Genomic DNA, 26,228 nt, shown 5'->3' with positions numbered 1-26,228 from the left:
TGGTTAAACAGAATTTATTTAAGATATATTATTTAGTTGTTAAGTGAAAAGATTATTTGGGTTGTAAAAAGTCACTGTCATCCCTAAAAGAGAGAGTGTCAGTATATCGATTACTGGAAGCCGGCATGCCTAGCGAGTTATCGATTGAGCGCAAATAGTTAGGCGGTTTTTTTTTTATATTTTTCTGAAAATAGACAACAAATTAAGTAGTAAATTTATTTTAAAAAGCTGTTATAAAAATAAAGGCGAAAAAAATTGCCCTAGACCGATCAATCCAAGTTCAAGAATAGTTGTTTATCTTTTGCAACATTTCCGCTAGCAACATGTTGCTGCGCCTGCGCGCTAATCAGCCGGCATTTCAGAACCAAACAGAGCGGGGTTTCCCTTGCCAGCCTCTGCCTTTTGGCGCCCCAACCAATCTTCGGATCAATTGTGTGCGTGTGAGTGCTTTTGGCCCGGCCAACATGCAGTCAGGCGGCCAGGAAAAAGCAAATTCAATCCAAACGTTTTCGCGCGCGCCAACAAGTCGCATGCGTTCTCTCCTTCGCTCCGACGGACAGTTCAAGTTCAAAAACAGATTTTTCGGATGTGCTCTGCGATTGGGTAGCGTTGACGCCAATATCCGGCTACAGTGTTTCAAGTGCTTTTGCAGTGCTAAAAAGAATTCAATAAATTTATTTAAATTCTTCCCGTGTGTGCTGTGTGCCCCTTTGCTGTGTAAACAAAATTTGGATTAAGTGTGTTGTGTTTGTGTGTGGCATGTGCTCCTCGTATCCATATCCTGTTTAAGTAGATTCTCAAATGCGGTGGCTTTAATCGCTTGAAAACACGGAAAACACTTTAACGCAAATGTAAGCATAATAAATAATAATTGCAGATTGATGTAAATGTGTTTATCGGCGGTGTCGGAAATGGCAAATTAAAAATTGATCAGTTAATCTCACGAAATCGCTTTTTGCTGGCTTTCTGACAGCTGACATTCGAGTCTGCATATGGTCGATTTATTTTCCAAAAATATTGATGAGGCTTCCATAAATTCCGTGCCCGCGTATCGACATTGAATCTGTAAAAAGTTCGTGAAAAATGCGGGTTTCCGGTCCTTGACTGCTCCTAAACTGCAGTTTAACTCGTAAATCGTGAGTGGGTGGTGGGCTTCATGCGTTTACATTTAAATCGACAAAAACAGGCTAGTTTTTCTGGGGTTTCCTGTCCTGTTTCCTTTTCGTTTAGGTGCTGTTTATTTTGCTTCCGCCTTCCGTTTGCATACGGCTTGTGTTGCTCCATAAATCCTGAATATGGGTTGCAATTTTCTAAACCAGCCCCCTGGAACTGGGCATTGAAATTTCCATTTTAATGCAATTTTTGCATGTTGATGGATTTCCTGTTGATTGTGTATTGAATTCCCATGTTGGGTTACGTAATTTCAATAAATAATTTCGGATAACTGTTCTATCATTCGAAAGGAAACATTTGCTAACATTTCAATTTATTTTGTGTTTACCAAAAGTGTTGCATACGTATTCGCTTAATTTTACAGAAACGTAAAAATTAAGTTCAAATACTTTGGCTGTGTTAACTGAATAGTTACACACTTATCTTTTTTTATATAGCTATATAATAATACCTATTTAACAAAAAATCATCTTGAAATTGTTCGATATCCTTTTTTTCTGTGCACAGTAAACGCTGGATATATCTCATTTCACTTTAGTGTATGCAGCCGTAAAGATTCAGTCACCACCAGAATCTTGGCTCATGTTTTATTCGAGGATTTTGGTAACACCCTTTTCATGCTGTGCACACTTGGCCGCAAGACAGAAACTACCAAGTTAATGAAAACCAGAAAAAACAGAACAAACCGAAACAACACAACCCGAAGGAAAATGCAAAGAACTGAAAATTGGCGGGGAGCAAATGGAAACCCCAAAAATGCATCGGAGCCGCGTGCCATTTATTAGCTTTGGCAGCTGGAGGAGCTAACTGCCTGGCTTAAATGGGCCATTAACAAAACCTACATGACAGGGAATACTTCTGGGGGAAAATATACTGCAGGCTTATGGAAAATTTACGTTGCCTCTTGACCTAATCGCTCAAGTTGTCTATATCGCTCGCTATCTAAATATATCAACGAGGCGTGCTTCTGGACACGATCCGTTAATCCATCGAGTTCATTGAGTAAGTTTGTTTACAATTAGCCGACGCGACAGCATTAAACAAAAACGATGTCGACGAGCGCCTGTAAACAAAATACCTGAATATTGTACGGAAACATATGTGAAAAGTTTCGTGAATGTTATTTTATTGGATGGATTGATTTAAGGTGTCTACAAAATTTAACAATACCTGCACCTTGCCAAATTTTCGTTGGCAAAACTTACAAAAACAGAAACAAATGGCGAGAAGCCGCGCGGAGCAAATACATTTTACTTTCTCGATTTATCGACTGCTTATCTGCGAAAAGGCCAAGTTTACACATTATTTAGCGGGGCCGGAAAACGACTTTAAGGGATAAATATACAAATGAACAAATGAAATCGCTTAGATAAGGCTTTTTGCCCCCCAGAAGTCCACCTCATAAACATGTTTATTACACCGAATTTATGTATTTGGGTTACCTTTGATTTATGCTAGCAACGAATTGATATGCATCTTCCGCGTTTATTCCTCGCTTTGTTTCTAGCCGGGAACTCAGAAACCGCACCCACGTCGATATCCCGCCCGTTTTTACCCCACAACCTCGAGGTCACCGCGGATCTGCCAAGAAAAACTAATTTCGCCCTGCTAATACATACGAATGACAGTCATTTAATTTCTATGAGTCATAAATTTTTATAATGCGCATACGCCGGGTGTGCGCGTCACAGTCGGAGCTGAAAGTAAAGCGGCGAACAATTGCACCTAATTAGCTGGAAACGGAGCTGGATTCACGGCACACACTGTTTGCAGTTAATCAAGGTGGAGAACGGCGAAGGAAAGTCTGGGCAAACTTTAATTGAAATGTAAGATAGTTCGGTGCTTTCTTTTGTTTTACTTGGAAGGCAAAGTTGGCTTGGCCAAACACAACACGTCGGCCAATGATTTTGTTTGCCCGACACTTCAAGTGCTGGATCCGAGCGGTCGAAACTGTCATTTCTGCCTGGATTCTCGAGTCCCGGTCAAGTTGTTGTTTGTTTTTTCGGGGAGCGGGACAGAGATGATCCCAAAACCAATGCCAATCACCACAAAACACCCGAGTAATGATGCGGAACTTTTCAAGTGCCTTTGTCTCTCACTTCTGGCTTTTCCTTTCACTTTTCCCCGCCTTTTGTTCGAAGGACTCTGGACATTGACAGCAAAGTTGTCAGCCTGATTCAAATCTTTTCCTGGAAAGTTATTAGCAAAGGACAAAGGCAAAGATGTCCGATGTGTCTGCAAATGGCAATTATTTAATTGTTTCCGTTCGTTCGGGTAAAGAAAAGACATCTTTTCAAAGATAAAGTAATTTCTAAAAATAAATAAAGTAAGTCAACCAAATATTATTAAGGAAAAGGTTTTCTTTTTCGTTTCCTCAAAGTACTCCTTTCGCTTAACTTTGCTTCCGCGAATTGTTATAATTCTTTTAAGGATTCCATGCTCTTTGGTAATAAAGCTGTTGCAAGAGCTGAAGGCAAACTGCAGTTCAGCCCCTCTGCCAATCCGAGGAGTGCATCACCATTTAGCCAAGTCGAAAGCGAGTCCGATGTGCAATTAGCATTATTAGGTTGTGCGTAACACGAAACCGCAATTCCCGCGTTGCACAAAGGTTGAATTTTAAATGGTTTATTCCCATTTCCGAGTTTTTCCTCTCCGACTTGCGAAATGCTAAAAGTTATGCATATTTGTACTTGTGTGCCATCTCATTAATTAAGTAACTGGAAGGGAAACAGACGTTTTTAGCACTATTGCCCCAAGCTGCTCTTGGGAGGAGCGTTTCTGATAGCGCTCACGCTTCGAATTAATTAATGCTGAGCGTTTTCCGCTTCTAATATGAAAAGTGTGCGATGTCTCAGTTCTTGGCAGAAAATTAATTTATTGCTTCGAAGTCTTAGGAAATTTAATTTCGGTATTCCATTAAAGCGTGGAAATCTGGAGATTATTGTTTGCCACAACTTTGATTACTTTTGAGGCAGAGCTAAGCTTTTAAAGCCGAGTTAAGATTTCAGAGGTAGAATACTTTATATTACCTAATCTCTTTTGGTTTAATTTATTTAAATCGCTTGAACAAGCACTTATAGAACGCAATGTTTATTTTCAACGAGTTAGGAAACAAAAGAAGTTAGATTAGTTCTAAAATAAATACAATTATAGAAATCAGTCACGTGCGATGCGCCTATTGTTTTGCCAAAATCACTTCGCTGGAAACCAACAAGCGGAATCCGAATCACTGGGAAATGATTAAAATTGCATAGGCGAAACTGAAACAGAATTTTCCGCATTTTTCACGAGTGAAAACACGCCCCCATCTGCCATTTGTTTTCCACATTTAATGAGCTCGCCGAGGGGAAGTTAGCACCTCATGTAAGCTGTCATGTAATTTAATATAAGGCGCCTTCTCTTGACACCAGCACACCAGTGCCACACCAACCAGATCCCGGCTGCAGGACCCAGGAACGGGCAACACCCAACCAATTAACTGTGGGCCATTGTGCACAAAATGGCCCGTGACGGGGCGAAATGCCGAAAGCCGAAAGCCGGGCCAAAACCCCGGGCCGAAAGCAAGAAGTCGGGGGCGGGAGACAAATTACAAAATGAAAATGATATATGTGCTGATGTCGGGGGCAGGATGGATTGGGGCATAAGTGCGGCGTGTCCGTCAGTCAGTCAAATTTATGTGTCGAGGAGTTGACGTCCCCGCCCCCGCCCCCCTCAATTGCCCCTTCCCCCCGTCAATAGCCACTCCCCCAAGATCCCTTCGGTCCACCAGCTGTTGCTGAATAATGAAGCCGCTCTACGCTCTACACCCATCAAAGAAATGTCAACAAACTACGAAAAGACCAGAAAAAAACAAGCGAAAATTAAGAGCTTTGGGGGAATGCTGAATTATGCAAAGTGGTTGGCATTGGGGCAAAAAATAAAATGTAAATTAATGAGTAGCAGGGATGTAGGAGGAAACAATTTGTCAGCATTTGAGAAATTGAACGCAAATCATTTATAGGCGTCTTGATGTTGGCAGGAAAGACAGAGTATATTACCTTTTACTGGGGATTAGTAAGTTCTTAAACGAACTGCGAGTTTTCCAAATATTCAATGCTTTTCAGCATAGTGACCCAAAACTGGACTTCCAGTACCCATAACTTTGTCAATTTTGATCCGATTCCAAAGTAGCACACCTCTAAACGTTTTTAATCGCATCCCTGATAAAACTACATTCAAAGGTTTTCATTTTGGGATGGTTAAAATTTTTACCTCTGTTCATGTCAGATTTGTTCAAGTTTTGCCAATAGGAGAAATAAAAAAAATAACTCTTACATTTTCAGGAAAACAAACACAGAGTATCTCACATTCTTCTAGGACAAACCATTCGAAAATTACTTTGTTTATTTTAAATTGTCATTTACAGCTACCAAAGCTCTTGTCCAGCGGACTTTATGTGCGACATCCATTACTCAAGTGTATAAATCAAGTGTCGGACATTCCATTTGTACGTGCGAAGGACTCTTCCGCCCTCCGAAAAATTCAACTATAGGAAAAAGCGAAACGAGACGAAAAATTGGCACTTTTTATCGGGCAATTAGTCCTCGTAAAGGGCAGAAACAGAAAGTAACCTCGAGAACCCAGTAGAAAGTGATTAAGCCAAATGGGTAAACCGAGTAAAGTGAAATGCAATAAAAGAGTCTGACTTGCAAAATCATTTAATTTAAAGGTCTGAAGAGCAACGAAAAGCAATTTTCATTTGACTCTATAAAAAGTTTTATTCTTCACACTCTCAGGGACTATTGAAAATTCCGGATCTCACAAATTAACAAAGCAAATTTAGCTAAGTCAAGGGTTTGGCCAAGAGTAGAAGTCAGACAATTTCTTTATTTGCTTTTCAGTTTTGCATAGTTTCCATGCTAATGCTACATGGGAAATAAATTAGTTTAGAAGGGCAGGTGCACTTACAAAAAACAGAATGGAAACTTAGTGTAATGCAAAGTAAAGGAACAAATTTTAATTTTCAGTTGGAAAATCCAAAATAAATTATAAGAGCGGGAGATAAATTATATTAAAATTCAATACCAAATTATTTTAATATTTTCAATTTGTGCTCAGTGCTCCCCTCACAAAAAATAGTTGTCAGAGAATCGAACTGGCTGTGCTGCCGGCAAAGTTTTATTCCGACATAGTAATGCACTCTAATTGCGGCCGACGAAGCGAATGGAGCCGGCTGAAAATCTAATTGCGACGAGGGGGATCCAACTGCTTATTAGGGATATGATATAGGGGTATGCTATGCTTTTAGTTGGAAGCTTTTGCCGCATTGATTGGCCGGACCGCTCCCTCTTCTCCCGTGACACGGCGCACTTTGCGGGGTCCGTTTTATTAAATTTTTCAGCAAAAATGTTGGCACTGTCGTCCTGGTTTCCTATCGCCAATTTGCCTTGACAATCGATTTTCATTGAGGGTGGGAAAATTGTTTTCGGCCAGACCTCAGGCAAAAGAAATTTCATAAAAATAATGGTTACGCGCGATTATGAAAATAATTTATCTAGATAATGACAATCGAAATTGTTCCGCATCTCGCGTACAATTTTGAGTTGATCCCCACCGTTTATGGCTTTATTTAAACCCACTTCCTTCCCCCGGGCCATTATGTGCGAATTGGTAGAACGATTTCCATGAAAATGAGAGAAATAATATACGCGAATCACAGATGTGGTAGAGAGCAGCGAGAAGCGAGCTGAAAAACTGAAATAAAACTATGGAAATGTATATTAATGGCTTACGAGATGCTTAAATTTGATTTTTTACTGCCGCTTATGGTTTCTTTATGTTCGAACATGGAAGTATTTCGGGACACTTTTAAACCCATAATCCTGTGTGGCATTTTTAAACGAACGAAGCCATTAATTCCACTTGGAATTAAAGGCCAGGCATTTAATAATACAAATTTGCAAACGCTTTAAATGAAGCCACGAAAGAGTGGGTATCAAAATTCAAGAAATTGCTAGGCTACTCATAATCTCTTTCCCCGGGATGAACGATTGAAAATCATGTTTTCCTTTCATTATATTTGCATAAATAAATAAAAAGCAGTGAGGCTGGTATTCAATTACATGCGGCAAAACAAATGGCCAATCGCAAATCTCTTGGTAAAGCCAGTCTCCCATTTTTTAGGCATAATTCATGAGCAAAAAATTCCCTCGCAACGACTGAAAAATGGAAAAGGATTTTCTTTCTTTATTTTTTCGGAGAGAATTACGAGTGTGGAAAACACCCGTGTTATTTATTCACAACATTCGTGCGTGGCTGCGAATTCCTGCGTGCCCTTTGTCCCCAAAACAATCCCGACTTAACTGCATTTATTATGAGACGCACTAAGTCCCAAACGGCTGACAGATAAGAATACCACCCACCTCCTCCCCCTGTTTTTAGGTTCGATTCCCGCTCCATTGGCAACGTGGCCCGAATGTTTGCACTGCGATAAAAACTTTGCCAGTGGGTTAGGCCACCACCTACGGGATCCATTTCCCCGATTTTCCAAAACAGAGTGCGACGCATTTTAAGTGGCGTTCTGTCCGCAGCTGAACTGCTGATAAATTGCACTGATTTATCAAACGCACTCACGAGAATGTATGTACTGACAAATATAACAACTAACTATTCTGGATGGGATAAGTGCAAACTGATGGGTAACCTGGAAAGTATGTTCACATATTCAAAGATACTTAATATTATAAAAAGAAGATTGAAGTTTTTTTTAAAAATATATGTGATAAAGATGAACTATATATAAAAATATATTATACACAAATATTACATTCTTTTAATCACATTAACTGGCATTAAAAACTGTACATTACTTGACCCCCTCAATTTGTCATACTTCATTGGGTTTTTTTCCCATTTCCTTGTTAAGTGATGTCAGGATATCTCTCCTTTATCAAATCACATTTAAAGGGTAAAAAAATAGAGGGGAACCCACTCGTTGGGAGCCCATAAGCAGTTGGCATCCAGATGGTCGCCAGATAAGCGGACCTCTGCCGGCCACTCGCTTTCATAAATCACGACACTTCTCAGTGAAGTTGTTTTTTTTTGCGGGAGGAGCGATGTAAGCCAGTTATTGATATAGGCTAACAGGTTTATTAGCCGCTCTAATGGCAGCAAAAGAAATAGATCAGTTTTCGTTGGGGCCATGCATATTTATGGCGTCGAATTATATGTTGTGCGTTGTTCTTTAAAGGGAATAATTTATCACTTGGCCTAGTCAGTGTCAAAATTCAATTAGCTAAGTGTTGCACAAATAAACCTGACCGCATCCCAGTCCCTCCGCCCACTTGTGTTAACATTCAGTTAACAAATTAATTACGTCCAGCAGCAAACAATGCGGACAATGTTGACATTTCAACGGGCTCATCAGCAGCCACTTTCAGTTGAAAATATTCAACGATTTTCAACTTTCGCTCTAAATTTCTTAATTAGCACGCCTTTGTTCCCGACCTTCATTTACATTTCGGCTGTTTGCAAGTTTCACAGTGGCCATTTCTTGGGATATTAGGGAAGCCATTCAAGATGGTCACGGCAACAGGAAATTTAATTCTATTCGAGTTACTCGAAGTGCAAGAAGTTCTGTGAAGTTCTGCGAAACAACGAACTGGAATGGAATAGCCATTGAGTTCTCGAAAATCAAAGCAGCACAGCAAGGCTTTCATTTAAAAGTAATAAGCTTCCTCGAATGGATGAAAAATCAGTGAACCACTAAAGCTAATTAAAAGCCCAATAAATTTTCCATTGAGCAATAGTACTCTTGTGAAAAATAATAACACCAATTATTGCTTTCAAATATAGTTCAAGTGATTTAATGAATATTAAAGTACACCATTTGTAACATCACTCATACGCCACCAACCTCCGCCATTTATTGTTTTATTGTTTGGCTAGTTTTAATTTGCCCTCGTATCAATATGTTTTTTATGTTCTGCACTGAATTGGCTAGCAGCCAATGGAGGTCATAAATTCATTAAAAATCGATTTGTGTTATTAACTAGCAAGAACAACAGCAGGCGATGAGATATTAATTTCCACAAGCTGTAAAAGAAAATGTAACAAAATCAAACTATTTGCTGGCAAATTGAAAACTTGGTCTTCTTGTTCACCTGAGTTGGCTAGGACAATGTATAGGGTTCGAGCAGATTGCTTGCTGAAAGTTTTTCAATTGATTGTGCCACAAGTTTGCCTAATTAGGCTTTCCATTAAATCAAACTTAATTAATAGCGAATTGAGTTACTGAGTGGCGGAGCTATTAAATTGAGTTAAGGCAACTTCAACCAATTAAATTACAGGTTTGCATCCGTTTGGAAAATGTAAGAAGTAATCCTTTTACGAAAAGTGCAAAATTTTAAGAATTTTTTTTACCTTTTGGTTTATGCAAATTGTGTTTATGCATTCATACGGATTTGATTTTTAAGGCATCTGTTTTTACGCTTTCTCCGTCGTATTTTCAATGGCATCCGGGCTTTATGCATCGGAAAGGAAAGTGGTGAAAAGCCCGCGGGCTGGGGATTTCCGGATGCTTACATTCACCTGGCGAGAAAACGCTGCTAGATGGCAGACCATTCATATTTTTATTACAAAGAAATGACAGTCGGGCGAAAAAGGAAGAGCCGAACGCACTGATTTCAATTACGCAGAGTTTTCCCACTCTCAAAATCCTGTTTTTGTTTTTGTCTTTCTTGCCGCTGTCCAAGTCATTGAAGTTTCCTCGGGCGTCGGTTACATTTTATGAGTCACTGTGCCTGGGTGGGTGGGCGAGTGTGTGCGGTTAATGGCTGGAAATGTAATGACAGGATATGCATTCCTCGAAGTGTCGGCGGAGGCAGGACGAAGGAGCCAAGGAGCGAAGCCACACCATCAAGTTGATAAGAAATTCCACGCTAATGTCATAAATCTGAAACATAAAGCCCTTTTGTGGCCTGATTTTCCTGCTTCATCTCCTTTCACTTCAAGACTTTAATGTAAAGTTGGCACGTGTTTTCCAAAATGCTGTGAAAGGGAATGCCGAATTAGCAAGCTGGAGGATAAGGTTGCATTACGAGAATAGTGAAGAAGGATCTGCCAGAATGCATTCTGGTGAAATTGTGCATCTGTGATGCAATTACCCAGTTAACAGAGCAAGTGCTTTTCAATTCCAAATGCAATAAATCAAAGGAGAAAGTCTGCCAGAAATGTTAGGTCCTTCAATGTTAAAGGTTTGTTTGTAGCTTGGGAATTTGTGCAATGGAAACAATCAAAACACTAGAACATCCATCTTCAAGTTGTGAACTTTAGTAAGAATAATATTTTTCCCAATTTTCTGCTTCGGATAGCAACAATACTCCAATTAAAGTTCAGTTTACCGCTTCAATTTTCCCCATTCACCAGCCAAGTTTGCCTCAGAATAATAGAAGCTTGTTTTGGCGTAAAAACCGAAATCAATAAACAGATCCCATTGTAAATATATGCATTTTCCCAACCAGAAAGAAAACAATTACAGTCTGAATACTCCGTTTAATAGCGTTAAAAATATGCACACAATATTTTGGCTTTTGAGCTGCTCTGGTATTTTATACAAAATAATTAAATTTCGCACAAATCGAAGAGCAAGTCCAATAGCAAATTGAATCAATGCCATGCTACAAATTGGATTGTTTTTCCCCTATTTGCAGCTGTCCAGATTTGGATGCAAAATGCAGCGGGCAACGAGCCGTGAAGGAATCGAATTAATCATGTTGGCTTAAACAATTTCCGTTTGGCCGGGAAAGAAATAACACTGAACGAAGGAAGGACGATTCCCCCGATGACAGCCAACTTGGTGAGCATGGAAACGGACTTGGGCTTGGAAATGGACGTGGATCTGGATCTGGACATGTCGGGCGTTTCCCCACTCCTGCCCGCTCCGCTCAACGTGACGCAGGCTCTCTGGGATCTGGCCACGTCCACCCAGTGGTCCCTCCTGGACTCCATGACCGATTCCATGACCGAGAACTTCAGCACTGCCGACCTGGCGGCCACCGAGACGCCCTACGTGCCCTACGGCCGGCGACCAGAGACCTACATCGTGCCCATCCTCTTTGCCCTGATCTTCGTGGTCGGCGTCCTGGGCAACGGCACCCTGATTGTGGTCTTCCTCAGTGTGCGCCAGATGCGGAATGTCCCGAACACGTGAGTATCCCAGGGAAAAGTTTGCAGCACCCCGGAAAATGGGAACTCAAGGCGGGTTGGCAAAAAATATTCTGTAGAAGTAGTTTTGGTAATAAATTAAAAGAAAATGTCAAAACATAATATACAGTCGAGTCCCGATAATTCGAAATGGCAAGGGGATCACTTTTTTTACGAATTAGACGGGAATTCGATTTATCGAGATTTTTTTCAAAGGGAACAGAATTTTTTACGAATTATCGCGATTTTCGATTTAGCGGGGTACGAATTATCGGGATTCGACTGTATTACAAACGGAGTATTAAAACATATGAGGAATATAAAAAGATATTCAATTCTATTTTATTACTCTACCTATTCTTCCTAGTTAGATAGGATACATCATTTTTGGAACCTGGTAAAATTACAGGTGTTCATCTTGTCGCAACACCTGTCGCCTCAGATACTTTGAGAGTGCCTCTTTGATTTACGGCAAACTTAAATTGAATTTAATTGTATGCCACACGCCTGGCTGCCAAATGCCTGCGCCAAATTATGCATGCAAAGGGCAAATGTCACGAGTTGGCCAAGACCCTCCGATCCATCGCTTAATTAAGTGGCTTGCCAGGCAGGAAAGGGATTCAGGCGGCGATGATAATGGTAATGTTGTTACCGCCTCAGCCTGGAAATTGCTTAAAATTTCCCCTTCCCATGCGGAAAAGCGTGTGCTCCTTCGTTCGATTGGCAGCTGTTGATGTTTTCGCAGCGGAGCTCAAAACGGCATAACTAATTAGTCGTGTTGGGGGGATTTTTGTTCAGTGCATACATTGTGTGCCATAAATCAAGTTATTGCGCCAGGCTTTCTTTCGGTCGAGATAAATATGATTTTGAGGCAGACAATAACCTTATGCGACTTACACGAGCGGCATGTTGCCTACAAATTGGGAAGCCAAAGTAATTTGTTAAAGGCGACGGAATTGTGTGGCAGAACTCTTGGGATCCAGGAAGCCTTTTAGTGAAATTGAAGCATTTAATGTGTGAGATGCTCTGACTGGAGATATTCTATCCCACTTTAAGCTTTATTAAAGCGTGATTATGGGGAGAGAAGTAATACAAGTTTTTGTTTATAAAATTATAAAATCCCAATGCCAAGTTATCTGGATGTTTGCTTAATAAAAAGAAGTAGGTCCACGTGATTAGCTATTTTAGGGATATCGAATTCCTTCTGCTCAAAGTGGACTGATAATTTCTCCAATAATTTCCCCCGCACATAGTAAACAAAATAACTTAAACAGCTCGGTTTCTAGTGGCAACTTGACTAAGTAAGAAGTTTATTAGCGACACGAGTTCATCATTAAACCGACGACCTTGGAGAGGAGGCAACTGGGGGGGCCTTGCCGCTTGTGGCCAATTAAAACATTCCACTTTGTTGGCGGTAGTGGTCAGCTCGGCTTGAAGGGCTTCCCCACTTAAAGCCGGATTGTTGTGCCACATGGATACGGCCACTTAAACCGGCCAACGGATGCACTAACTGCGAACTGTGAATTTACTAGCAACAATTTTGCATTAAGCTTAACGCACATAAAACTCGCAGGCGAAAGGAAATGTCAACTGATCAAATTACGCTGAAATTGCATTTCGTTGCCTGGATAAAAGCCAAGTTGTCGGTCGCTTTAAAAGCCAAGTGCCGGACCAGCAGGCCAGGAGGATACCAGGATTCCAGGAGACCAACAGACCACCAGACCAGCTAACCAAAAGACCCTTATCGTATTTGCCGGGGGCTTCTGCCACAAAAGCGTAATTTGGTGTTGCACTTCCGGCGGCCAGAACGTGGCAAACAAAGTGCCACATGCAGCTTATTTATGGAAAGCGGAGAGGTTGGCCAAGAGCGGAATAACTGCAAGAGATCACGGACCAAATTGCCTTTTATTCGCTGGATTCCGCGGAATTGTGGCCCAAAGTGTGTGGCGGCAGCAGGCGAAACGGAAACCCTTGAAAACACGTAGTGAAGTTCGCCTTCTTTTCGCTTTCCGGCGAAGGATAATTTACATTCTATTTAATAAGGCACTCGCGAGATAAATCAATCCTAATGGACATTGTATAACCCCTAAGTCAGCAGCAAAATACAATATACAATTTCCTTAAAAGTTAGCTAAACATAAATCAACTCGGTGCCACATTTTTATCACACTTCAAGGACACGTGCTGGCCAAAAAAAAAAAAAAGATGAGTTTACCCCGCTGCAAAGTCAGCCTGCTTATCTCAAAAATTGGGCATAAATCCATGGGGCTTCCCTCTCCTATTTTCCTGAGTAACATTTCTAAGCTGAGTTTACAATTCACACGAAAATGTCTTCTTTCAGCTATATATTATCCCTGGCGCTGGCGGATCTGCTGGTTATTGTGACCACGGTGCCTTTGGCCTCCACCGTCTACACTGTGGAGTATTGGCCCTACGGCAGCTTCCTCTGCAGCCTCTCCGAGTTCATGAAGGACGTGTCCATCGGAGTGTCGGTGTTCACACTCACCGCACTATCCGGCGATCGGTACTTTGCCATCGTGGATCCCTTGAGGAAGTTCCACGCCCATGGTGAGTTCAAGTATGAAGTAGAACATCCCTTAAAGGTGGTAAATAAATCTAATAAATAACTAGTTGTATCTAAATGAATCTATCTTTTTAGGGGGAGGTCGTCGTGCCACCAGAATGACCTTGGCCACAGCGGTGTCCATTTGGCTGCTGGCCATCCTCTGCGGATTACCAGCTCTCATTGGCAGCAATCTCAAGGCAAGTTGGCCTCTAGAACCGCCAATTCCCCATATTTATTTATGATTTCCTGCAGCACCTCGGCATCAACGAGAAGTCGATTGTGATCTGCTATCCGTATCCGGAGGAGTGGGGCATCAACTACGCCAAGGCGATGGTCCTGCTGCACTTCCTGGTCTACTACGCCATTCCCCTCGTGATCATCGCCGTGTTCTACGTGCTCATCGCCCTCCACCTGATGTACTCGGCCAGTGTCCCCGGCGAAATTCAGGGAGCCGTCCGCCAGGTCAGCCAAAACCCAATTTATGTCCCCAAAAGTAGTCACAAGCAGCTCCAATTGGAATCAATCATCCAGTTCTTGCGCAGCGAAAGCCAAAAAGGGAACTCCACAAAAGTGAATTATAAAGTTTTCCACAACTATTTTCGCAAGCGGAAACTTTTTCCATTCAGTTGGGTGTCATAAAATATTCATATTAACTGACCACCGCTTTGAAATTGTAAGGAATAAATTGAGGAACTTTCGAGTGGTTTAAAAAGCATGTGTTCTTCTCATCAATCAGTGTTTTTCATGCGAACCACATAATGGTATTCATTTCAAGTCTAAATTGTTTCGTATTTTATTTCCACTTCGTTAGAACTTTTTCCCATTTCTTTGTTTGTGAAGATACTCTGCGCGTGCTTCATACTCACAATTGTCTACGGCACGTGTTATTTATTTTGAAAGCTTAAAGAATTTAATAAAACATAAACAAAACAATTTGGTTAACTTCGGTTTTTTTGATAACTTATTTTAAAAAGTTTCATTTATGTTTTCTATTAAATTGTCCCTTCGAAGTATAAATTGTTTTCAATTTCACTTACAGGTGTTAGAGCTTTTCCTTATTCTTTTGTTGGCAGAAAAAAACTTTGTTTAGGCTTCATGTGTTCTATTGTCTTTGAATTTTGCGTTGTTTTATATTCAAAGCTGTAGGGCTTTATTAGGAAGAAAAAAGTCTTGCCTTTAAATTTTTAAACAATAACAATTTAATTAAACTTTTGATATTCATTTTTAAAGAGATACCTAATATATTTTCTTTGTTCAAATCCAGTTACTATACTTGTTTTTTCATCTATTTTTTCAGGTTCGGGCCCGTCGCAAGGTGGCTGTAACTGTGCTGGCCTTCGTTGTCATATTTGGCATTTGCTTCCTGCCCTATCACGTCTTCTTCCTCTGGTTTTACTTCTGGTGAGTGCTCCGAGCTTTCCCCGATTTGGTCCACCTCCCCTGGGAAATGGGGGTTGAGCTGCGTATCTGCTCATGAATGAATGGATGGAAAGTCAATTTGTCAAGCGGATAAAAGCGAACCTGCCAGCAGCAAAGGATAACGTGGCACACACGTTCGTGTCGCCTCCTCACAAAGGCGTCCTGCGTATGAGTAATGCTGTTGCCATTTGTCCGACACTTGTTCGTTGTCCTGGGAAGCCGGACAATCAATTTACTCGCTGATATCTCCATTATGGGTGCTTTGCAGACGCTGACCCCGTGTTTGTTTGCTGTGCTTCAGCAAGGGGTATTTGGGTGAAAGTAGGGTATATTGATTGCTCAGAAGAAAAGGAAAGAATAGGAATGCCTATATGGTTTGTTGTATCTCAATTACTTTAAATCACTCAGCTTATTCAAATGTTTAGAATCCTGTAAAGAAGTATTGATAAAGTATTTGAATAGGTAAGCCTCAGAGTGCAGTTTTAAAAGTCCTTTTATCTTCCAAGATCTTCTGTATTATTCACTAATAATTATATTTAAAGAACCTTTTTATAAATACATATTCCATTGCTTTATTTTGTAACTCTTTTCTATACTTGCAGGCCCACCGCCCAGGAGGACTACAATGCCTTCTGGCATGTCCTGCGCATCGTCGCCTACTGCATGTCCTTCGCCAACAGCTGCGCCAATCCCGTGGCCCTGTACTTCGTGAGCGGCGCGTTCCGCAAGCATTTCAATAGGTATTTGTTCGTTTACATCAATCCACCAGCCGCATAACAGCGCCACAGCATGATTAATCGGTATCAGCTAGTCGGCAGTTGGCAGTCGGCTGTCGCTAGCAGGTCAATAAACAAACTGTAGCCCCGTAACTGTAAGCGTAAGCCAACTGCAATTTGTATCTCTCTTTCAAAACAAGTCCCATAACTTTCGAATAACAGCAAAAACTACAACATTTTAGCAAACATGCGTGACTCAAAGTTCACTTTGATTTTACCCGAAAGTTAACACAAAACATTCAGTAGTTTGTTAAATGTCATTCTTTGTTAGTTGGCATGGTTTTGAATACCTTTTTTTTTTCATTTTCATAGTTGTTGTTCAGCTCACAAATTGAATTCTTTCTGTGTGGCTCACTAAATTAAATGGTTTTATTTTAACCTTTACCAGTTTCCCGGAAATTAATTTGTTTCATTTAATTAAAAAATGCACGATTGTCAATTCGAGAGTTCCCTTGGTGCAAGGATAATCAATATGAAATAGTAAACTGATGAAACTCTTTCAAAGAGTGCTTCGTTCAATTTGTAAACGCATTTTTGGAATGCCATGAACTATTGGCAACCATATGGTGCCTCTATTTATGTCCTTTTGCTGGCTCTTTCTAATATCCTTCTCGGCTTGCATTGAACCGCACACAAAGACCAAGTGCAGAACTTCCCATTGAAAATGAGTATCTGCTCTCGAATTGCAAACTGCAATTGTTGGTTGCTCCTGTATCAGTCACAAAGTGCCTGCTCTTTATGCATGCACAGGGAGAAATGTTTTTCGTTATAAGAAATTTAATTTGTCTGATTATGAGCTCAACACATTTTTATTTGTTTAAAAATTATTTGCTCAAATGAGCTCCCAATAAATACTCTATTCGATTCTCCTTTATAAAATCGATCAATTTTTTTGAATCAGACTCCTGATGTTTTTGCTCTGTGTAAACACATACTATATAGTAAACCCCACTCCGCCCACACACCATCACATGTGCGCGAGTTCTGTGAAATATTTTTGTTTGACTCGCGTATTTGGCCTGCTTTTCCGGCCATTCCATCCATTCTATTCGCCAGATATCTGTTCTGCCGCGGAGCGAGTGGCAGGCGCAAGAAACGCGGCCAGCAGGACACCTTCTGCATGCACCGGGACACCTCGCTGACCAGCACCGCCTCGAAGCGCTACCAGTCGCGCCACTCCTGCTACCAGAGCACCATCCGCAGGTAAACTAACTCCCTTTCCCCTTCCCCATTTGCTGCCTGTTTGCGAAATGTCCGTCATTCGAAACGTCCAAACGGACAGCTGTCGTTTGCAGGAGACGACGATTACCACGCTGCCGAATGGCGGCAATCAGAACGGAGCCCCCCATTCCCGCCGTGGACTTGGCCGTGCCCCTTGGCCAGACAACCGGACACCACGAGGCACCACCGGGCTACGGATTTCTGCCGCTTAACGAACTCGGCCAGCAGTCGCGTTCGCACCCACCAAAGTTCCAGGAGTCGCTATTAAACTGAAGTCGCAGCAGCAGGAATTAGTGGTCCAAACTGGACTCAAACGGAGTTTACAGGAAGTCGGTCAGCCGACTGCCCCATTATCCTCAGCACTCTAGCGAAATCAAAACTACCTTCAAGCCAAGGTTTTCCTTTTCACAACTAACTATGATTTACATTACCTAACTTTTTATGGCTTTAATTAATTTAGTTTCTAAACGAAATTTAATAGTTATAAGCTGAAACTTGCCTTGAGTTTTTAATAGCATACTTATGAGGGTTATTTTACCTTTTCCAGTTAGCTTTAGTTTTTAAGAAACATTTATCCTAGTTTTTGAAGCCCAAAGGTTGACTAACTGAAACCTCTCCATTAATCGGCAGTTAGAAATGTCTACGATAAAACTTTGGCCTCCCGACAAAGTAACCCACTTTTGTGTAATGTAAATATAAATGTTTACCAAAGAATTTCGATGTTATTCATCCGTGTCAAAGTCATAGGGGTAAGCCTTTAAACTAAAGTATTGCAGCCGTGGCACGGCTTTAAGCTAAAACAATTTAAAGAATAACTTACACTATACAGATAAGAATGCTAAAACAATTTGTGTGCTCTAAAATAGACTCCTCCGTTTACTAGCTAATCACAGAAACTTTGTAAATACATTTTTATGTGCCGGCATACTATACCATATAAAATAGTTGAAAATAAATGTAAATTGTGCGTTTAGAACTTTGTTTCCATCTGTCGTCGGTCGGAAAGTCAACGAGAAACCAGGGAGAGCTGCGAACACGCCATGGAAATTTATGGGGAATTAAATAACTGAGACTATCCAGCTGTGGCGAAAACAAAGAGACAACTTTAAGGAGCACTGAGGAAAACTTTGCGCACCCAGAAGAAAAACAAGGCAGGCCGGTCGTGACCTGAGAAAAGGGAAAGCGGATTGAACTGGGAAACTCCCTGCGGTTCTGGGACTCTGCGTGGGACACTTTTCGGGGAGATTAATTGGTTTGGCCCCCGGCACAAAAGGTGAAACCGGAGGAGTCACAGCATAATCTTGTTCACTTCAAACAAATCGCAGGTCCATTTTCGGAGCTTTGCGCTTTTCCCCGGGAAAACCATGGAACAGTCGCTCGATTTGCCTGCAGTATTAAAAAGCCATTGGTCTTTGAGTGCGGAAGCCTTTTGAAATATTTTGGGGTCCCAGATTGATCTGGAATCGAGATATGCATCGGCTTTTTGTTTGGGTTCCGACTTAACTCTTTCCCCCTTTGGGTAAGCCTTTCCTTAGAAGGGCTAAAAATACATTTATTTGCTTTATTTAACTTATGGGGGATAATAAATAAACAACGTTGTTTGCCTTTGTAATTGTTTACTTATCTAAGCGGCAACTTATGGATGGCAGGCCATCCTTCAAATTGTAAAGCCATTTAAACGGCTAGACATAAACCCGTTGATGGCTCATTAGACTGGCTTTCAAACTCATAAACCTATTATAGAAACTCGAGTCTGTGGATGATGACTTCTGTCTGAGATCACAGGACACTTATCCCTGTCCATAAAGCCACAGTGGCCTTTCATCCAATTCCCAGAATCAATTTCCGGCCATTTCGAAGATGATTCCGTGGGCGAAAGTGGCAATGAAATGTGCCATCACGTCAATCAGCTTAAATCGGTCGCACACTTGCCCCATTATTTACTGGAGCCGAGGATTCGACAGATACAGAAATTAAATTAACTCATGAAAATGTCGAGCGCGTCGGCCGTGCGTTGATCTCGCTGGCAGCTACGTGCCAAGGATTTCGGCCCGAATCCTTCGGCTCTGTTTGCATGTCCTGGCGACAGGCGCTATCTCGGCCTGGCAACCAAGATACGCATCCAGACATCGCAGCCACTTCTCCACTTTTGCACTCTTCTATTTATTTTTCCATCTCCTCGCTGCTCATTTTTAATAAACCAGCTTCGGGTGCTCATTGCGCATTTCAGCGACCACGTCAAGTTGTCATCAAGCCAAGTCGAGTGCTTATCCCGGCTTTATTAACTGTCCAAAGTGTTTGTCGCTCCTCCTGCGGTTGGTATTTCTCCAGCTATCTTGAATTTGTTCTTTGTACTGCTGTCCTTCTTCGGGTTTCGGATTTCCAGCTATTTTTGCCCATTTCGCGATGGTTACTTTGGTTTTTATACCCTTGCAGAGGGTATTATAATTTCAGTCAGAAGTTTGCAATTGTTGGTTTTCTTTTTCCGTTTTTTTTCAATTTTTATGATACAACCCCTTTAAAAATTTCTTCAAAATGGGTTTGCGGAAAATTCACCATAATTCACTAGTTCTAAGTCCTGAACTTTTCTAATTTAAATCAGATTTTGATGTGGCACACCAAACCAACTGCATGACAAGTTAATTTTTTAAATTTTTGATGACTACAAGGGTATATAAGCTGCGAATCGCCGAAGCTAGCTTCTTTTCCTGTTTTTAAATTTGGTCTAATGGAAACTTAATTTTGGTTACGTTTTACTGGGTTTGCTCGTGGCATTGGAATGTGGTCTAATTAGCGGAGTCGGATTCAAGTAACGGATCAGCAGCCAATGGGAAACCAATAATTTTTCAATTCCATCTAGACTGAGTACACCAAATACCCATTAAACTGAACTAAATGACATTTTTACAAAAACAATTGACCAGACGAATTTAAAATCGGGTTGCCAAATTGATTTATGGCTGATATCAATTCCATTTAAATCAAGAGTTTCCTCCCGTCATTTTCGGTTTCTAAAAATGCAAATGCGGTAGAAATATCTGAATTGCAGTGAAAACTGCAGTAATTGAATTTTCACTTAATGATTTTTTGGGAATTCGATAAAATTGTTTCGGGCACTAGACAAATTCAATCTACGAATTCCCTTCAACATTAATTTTCGGTTTAAAGCAATTTTCTCACTTTATAAGTTTAATTTAATTGGCGCATTAATTAGGCTTTCAAGGCATTGTTTATTAATGATCTGTTGTCAGCGTTTAAGCCACTTATTGTTCGATTTGTATCCTTGAAAGCTCTTAGGCATCTGACTATTCAAAGTTATTTATTAGGTTTAGGTACCTTTAAAGTCCATTGAATGTTTACTGGGTAGTTATTCTAATTCAATGATTGCTTTTGGGCAGACTTTGCTTAGCCAATTAAATTGGCTATCAAAGTGTGTTTAATTCAACAGTTCCTGGCTAAACGTAAACGGTCATTAATATTAATTAAAGTGGGACAAGCGCCAAGTGCCTTGACACTTCAAAGCCACAAAAACAAAAGCCGAGTCGTAATGAGGAGCACAATAACACCGCTAAACGCAAATAAAAACAAACAAAAAGACAAACATGGCAACAGCAACGGCAGTAACAATAATAATGGCAGGATCCTCTAAGACATATGGTTTGGATTCGGATGGAGGAGGGGAGGGGAAATGGAGAAACATTGCCGTGGTAAATAAATAAAACGATTTCGGGCGCTCAGAGACGCATATGTAAACACAGAGTCCTCAAGGTGGAAAGCACGACAGCTTAACGGCATTCCATGTGTGAAAAGCGGGGTTTTTCAGGGGGAATGGGAAATGGGAGGAGGAGAGGCGGAGAAAGCGGCTTGAGGAAGAGTCCTTGCTAATCGTAAATTGCCTGGCATAGAACTAATCTACACATGCACACTCGTACGTACGAGTGTGTATAAATATTAGGGGCATAAAAATTGGCACTCAATAAGCATGAGGGCACTTTGGGGCCACTCACACGATTTCCCCCCGAATTTTCCACCTCCCTGCACGCACATATGTTTATGCGTGGGCGTTTTGTCGCCAAGAGGCTCCAATTTTCCTCGACGACGCTGACGGCATAGTCTATGGTCTATGGGTTCGCAGCCTCCAGGTTCTCCGGGGTTCACAGACCCACGCATCTGGCCTTGCATTTTAAATGCCTAAATGGGATACAAATAATAATCATAAAAGGTTCATCGAATGGGTAAATACGTTAATGACAATGCCTCTGATGTTGTCGGTGGCTGAATAAAAATAAATTATAGGACACACACAGCTTTATCCACTTTACGACCAGCTTAAGGATTTAATACGGAGATAAATAACTTACTAACTAAAATTAACATAAGTTAAGCGAGCTCTGCAGATTATTTAACAAAATGTATTTGTTCATCAGCTTGAGTTACTTAACAAACTATTTATTAATAACTATAAAGTATACAGACTATGAAAAATACTGAACATTCAAGTCAAAAGATTTTGTCGAGGAGCTATCATCAATAACGAGTCAAAAAGCAATAATTTATAATGTAAATTCCCTGCTAAATGTGTTCAATGATTTATGTTGATGGACAAGGTGAAAGTTGTAGACCTTTCTAAATAATACATTTACTTCGTTATACAAAGTGGATGCCTAAGTGTTGGGGAAAATATTTTACTATGCCCAGTTTATGACCCAGTCATCCAAAGGCCAAGCCAAATGGCAGACCGAAAATCACCACCCGCTGATTTATATTAACTAGGAATTATACAAGCGTGCCAGGACCTTCCAAGTCCTCCTCCCCTCCCCCCGCTTCCAATGAGGAGTCCCTCCGATGTGGAGTGTATTTTAAGCATTTATGGCCAGCGGTCAAGGGGGGGAGACAACCGCCATCTCCTGAGAGACCGACTTTAAGCTCCTTTCGGGAGCCATCACAGTTGGCGGTTGGCCAAATGCCACAGGAGCCACCCTCAGTGGCGAGTGTAATCCTAGAGCCCGCCCACTCCTTCCGGACTCCAGATTCCAGATTCCGAGGCAGTGATTTCTGCCAGCTAATTGCCGAGAAAACAGGACAAACTTCAAAAATCCGACACCCTGCTCGCTGGGACGTCATTATTAGCCGAGGAAAGGAACGGAGAGGCGAGGAAAGGATGGAGGAGGCGGAGCACCTGACATTCGGGTGACATCAAGCATACGCCTCGTGTGGCAGAGCAGGAATTTAATTAACTTGCCAGATAAGTTGGCTGGCAACTCCGCCATCCGAGAGCTCGACAATTAGTGAGGTATTGAGTTGGGTTTTCCTGCCAGCCGAGAATTTAAATGAAGTGGAGTCCCGAGTCCCAGTCGAATATATTTCTCTGCCCAATTGAAGGAACGCCATTATCCGCACTTGAGAATTGACACCCGATTCGATTCGATTGGCGGAGGAATAAAGCAAGTTTAGAGTGGCAGCAATAAACCAAACAGCCCACGCGGACTTAAATTTATCCGAAGGCGAGACCCGCATCACAAAAAGTGGCATGTGGTGGGCCGAAAATCACGAGTCCTTTCGCCGGCTGAGCAAACAGTAAAAAGGACATTCGCCCGAATTGTCACATTCGTGCGCCTAACTGAATGGGACAGCCGCAAAGATTAAACTGCCTCCGATTTATGCTTTTGTCAACAGACAACAAAGATGAGGCCAGGAATTTCTATAAAGTCGCCGAGAGCCATCGAGAATCCTTTCTTGGCCTCCTTTGTTTCGACAACCCGAAATGCGTCAAAGGTCAAAAGGTTTCGAGCAACACTGCAGATGTGTTTGGAATATGTTAATGCGTATGCATAGTTATTATTCGCTGAAGCTTTCAAAAACACATTATATAGTCAGAGTTTTCCTATCTAGACTTCCCTTCTTAGTCTCCATTGTTTTAAGTAAACTGAAGGCGTGAAGCTAGAAGCTTTTAAATATGTTTTTTAAACTTTCATCTTTGGCTAGCACTTTAAATTTGGTCTGCTCTCCAAGTGCCAGACATTGAAAATTCACTTTAATCTTTTCCATAAATCCCTTGGCTTAAGTAAAGGTCAAAATTCGATTTATTTCATTTATAATTCACAAAGTCGTTGAACCATTTTTGTTCCTTATTCAAAATTCTTGTTATTCCAACTGAAAACCTCGCAAATCTGGCACTTGTCTAATTAATTTCCATTTCAATTTTAGTTCTTGTATCGGGCAATCGCTGGTCAGATGCTGGCAAACTTTTTTTGGCCCAAAATGCGAGTGGCGTCCAAATGGCGAACTTTGAGTCCCGAGAAAATAAATCTCCTTTTTCGTTTCGTTGATTTTATTTGTTTGTTGTAATGGCGTTTGGGGGATTGAGGGAAATGTGAGGATGAACCCTTTTCAATCAAATTAGCCGTAGTCAGTGGAGCAATTCCATCATAGCGGACAGATGATGAAAACTCTCGATAGGATTAGAAAACGACTGACGATGAACGAACAACAGCTGAACTGAAACAATTCCCTTGAGATGGAATCATTTTGCTTTCTATTTCCATAATTAATTCAACTACTCATAACATATTTTAATTTTAAGACAATTTATCAAAATTTCACATGTATGAAAGATGTTTGATAAAGTTGCTTAAAGCTTTCCACACTTTATTTAATTTACCATGGAGTTTAGGGCTTTAAGGAACCAGTCTTGAATTTCCTAATTTTTTCAGTTAACCATGAAAAAGACTTCTCACTGCGAACTAATAGCCGAAAGGCAAATACAGGACATATGACTGACCAAGTGCTCTTTAACCTCCTTTTTTTTGCAAGGAATTTGAATGGCAAAGTCACAGCGGAGAGGAAGAGGACCAATTGCCCTCGTCTCCTTTCTTTACTTTGGAATTGACAGCTGTCCCGACATTGTTGTCAAAATGTAAAAGACAAACAGCAAAAATTTCGCCGGGAACTTTGGCAAAATCATGAGTTCCTCATTTATCAGCGGGCAACAGTGGGTTAACGAGGATGGGGGCCTGTCTTTATGGTTTTCCTTCCTTAAGCTGCACTGCTGAGAACTCTAAAATGGCGGTGGACCCCGGCGAAACTTCGCAGAAACTCAGGAAAACTTATAAACCAACATCCAATTGAACAAAGTTGAGCGCAAGAGCTTTTGTTTTCGCTTCCGTTTCCGGTCGGTTGCATGCAAAGTAATGACAAATCGCTGACTGAATTGTGTCTAAAGTACGTGTCTGTGGATTGCCTTAAGAAATCTCTCCATTCTTTCGAGCCGGCAAACATTTTCCAGGCTCTCGAGTTATGACATTTGAAGGGGTCACATGTGTTCCGGGCGCATCACGTATTATCGACATGTTAACGAGGCATTGTAATATGCATAACCCGTTTACAATGGATTCATAGTTTGTGGTTTGCGCTCTTGAATGTTAAAGAGGAATCAAAAAATATGATAGGTTGCTTAGGTACTCTGATTTAAAAGAAGATAACCTGGAGAAGACTCTACTCTGGTTCTCTACTACAAATAATATGTTCAGTAATAAATACTTAGTTGCAACTAAACATTGCTTACAGATTTTCTGGCGTTTTACAAACAATAAAGAGAAAGAAGTAAAAAAGCTCCGGAAACTGAACTGCCAAAATATACAACTCGTGTGGCTCCAGCACTAAAATACCATTTTTCCACTCGACTTCACAACTGTGGTTTTCCCAAAGTTCAAGCTGGCTCCAAATGCAGTAAATAAAACTAGAAGGGGTAGTAAAGAGTTGCCAAAAACTGCGAGGGCTTACCAGCAGAACAAGGTCAAATGCTTACATTAATAATTCCGTCGAATTGTAAAAAAAGAAATATCTGCGGCAGTCACGAACAAAAGAAGATTTGATTGGCGCAGCGGATAACTGACATAATAATGCCAGAAAAAAGTACTCCCCTACATTCATCGCAATGGAGAGTTGGAAATTGCGTGAAAATTGTCTTGTCAGTGGCAGCTGCCGGCATCTGCGAGTAGATTAAAAAATATCAAAAGCAGCCGACATGGCGAACAGAAGGCACTTGGCACATTGCTTACTTTTCGGGTTACAGGTGGACAGCAGCAGCCGGAAGATGCCATTCCTTAGTCTGCAGGAATCCCGGCTCCGGGCGATTACATACTCGATACCTGAACAGTTGTCTGCTGTCTTCTGTCACTCCGCATCGCATCACATCATTTGCATATTTTTGCAGCCGGCTTGTTGCGCTTATATCACGCATCCGCAGCGTTGGCCCATGCAATCGATGCCCTGCAGGCGCTTTTGTCCCTGCTCCACCACTTCCCCACTCGACGGCATCCCAAGCCTTGGTGGGTCGGAAAAGCTTTGTGCGGAGCGGGGGCATCATCTATCGTCAATCAAAGGATTCTGCCCTCTCCCTTCGACGGGCTGCTTGGCTTTGTAATTTATTTGCCTTGCTCGAGATTTGACTTAAAGTGGGTTATACCGCACGATTTGGGCCATGACATATGATAAGGGAAATCGACCTAATTTGCTCGTCCCCACTTGACCCACATAGGGCTTGAGGCCTTCCTGAGATTGCCTCAGAATATTTAAATCGATATAAGAAAATTTTAATTTGTTTGAAATGTTTATGTAATTGGATATTGGGCCCAGCACTATAGCACTTTTTAATTTAGCACATTTTTATATAAATAAACTGGTGAAAAAGAGGTTGACAGCATATCTTGAGTATTTAATTTGGCGGCAATTTTCCCCGGCTCGTTTAAATATTGTTTGATTGTGAAATTGTGTTTAGAAAAAAAGCATGCAGGTCAAAGCTTTTACTTGGCTGGAAGTTCAAGTCTTGACTATGTATTCAGATCTTTCAAGCTTTTATTTAGTTGTGTAAACCAGCAGTAGATGCCGCT

The 26,228-nt window shown here is 41.2% G+C and overlaps 1 protein-coding gene across 1 annotated transcript; it reads left to right on the top strand.

The window, feature by feature from the left end:
• The first annotated feature begins 517 nt into the window (after positions 1 to 517).
• Positions 518 to 18,254, top strand: LOC108094076 (neuropeptide CCHamide-1 receptor). The gene is given in 10 exon segments (XM_017194517.1): positions 518 to 851; positions 10,863 to 11,358; positions 13,697 to 13,923; positions 14,015 to 14,118; positions 14,174 to 14,383; positions 15,219 to 15,322; positions 15,943 to 16,080; positions 17,173 to 17,319; positions 17,399 to 17,459; positions 17,461 to 18,254. Coding segments are annotated over 9 exon segments (1,506 nt in total). The 5' UTR covers positions 518 to 851; positions 10,863 to 10,993; the 3' UTR covers positions 17,611 to 18,254.
• The last annotated feature ends 7,974 nt before the right edge of the window (positions 18,255 to 26,228 follow it).

This window comes from Drosophila ficusphila, unplaced genomic scaffold, assembly GCF_018152265.1.
Source record: "Drosophila ficusphila isolate 14025-0441.05 unplaced genomic scaffold, ASM1815226v1 contig_414, whole genome shotgun sequence".
In the NCBI taxonomy this organism is placed as follows: Eukaryota; Metazoa; Arthropoda; class Insecta; order Diptera; family Drosophilidae; genus Drosophila; species Drosophila ficusphila.
This window is presented reverse-complemented; position numbering and strand designations above follow the sequence as displayed.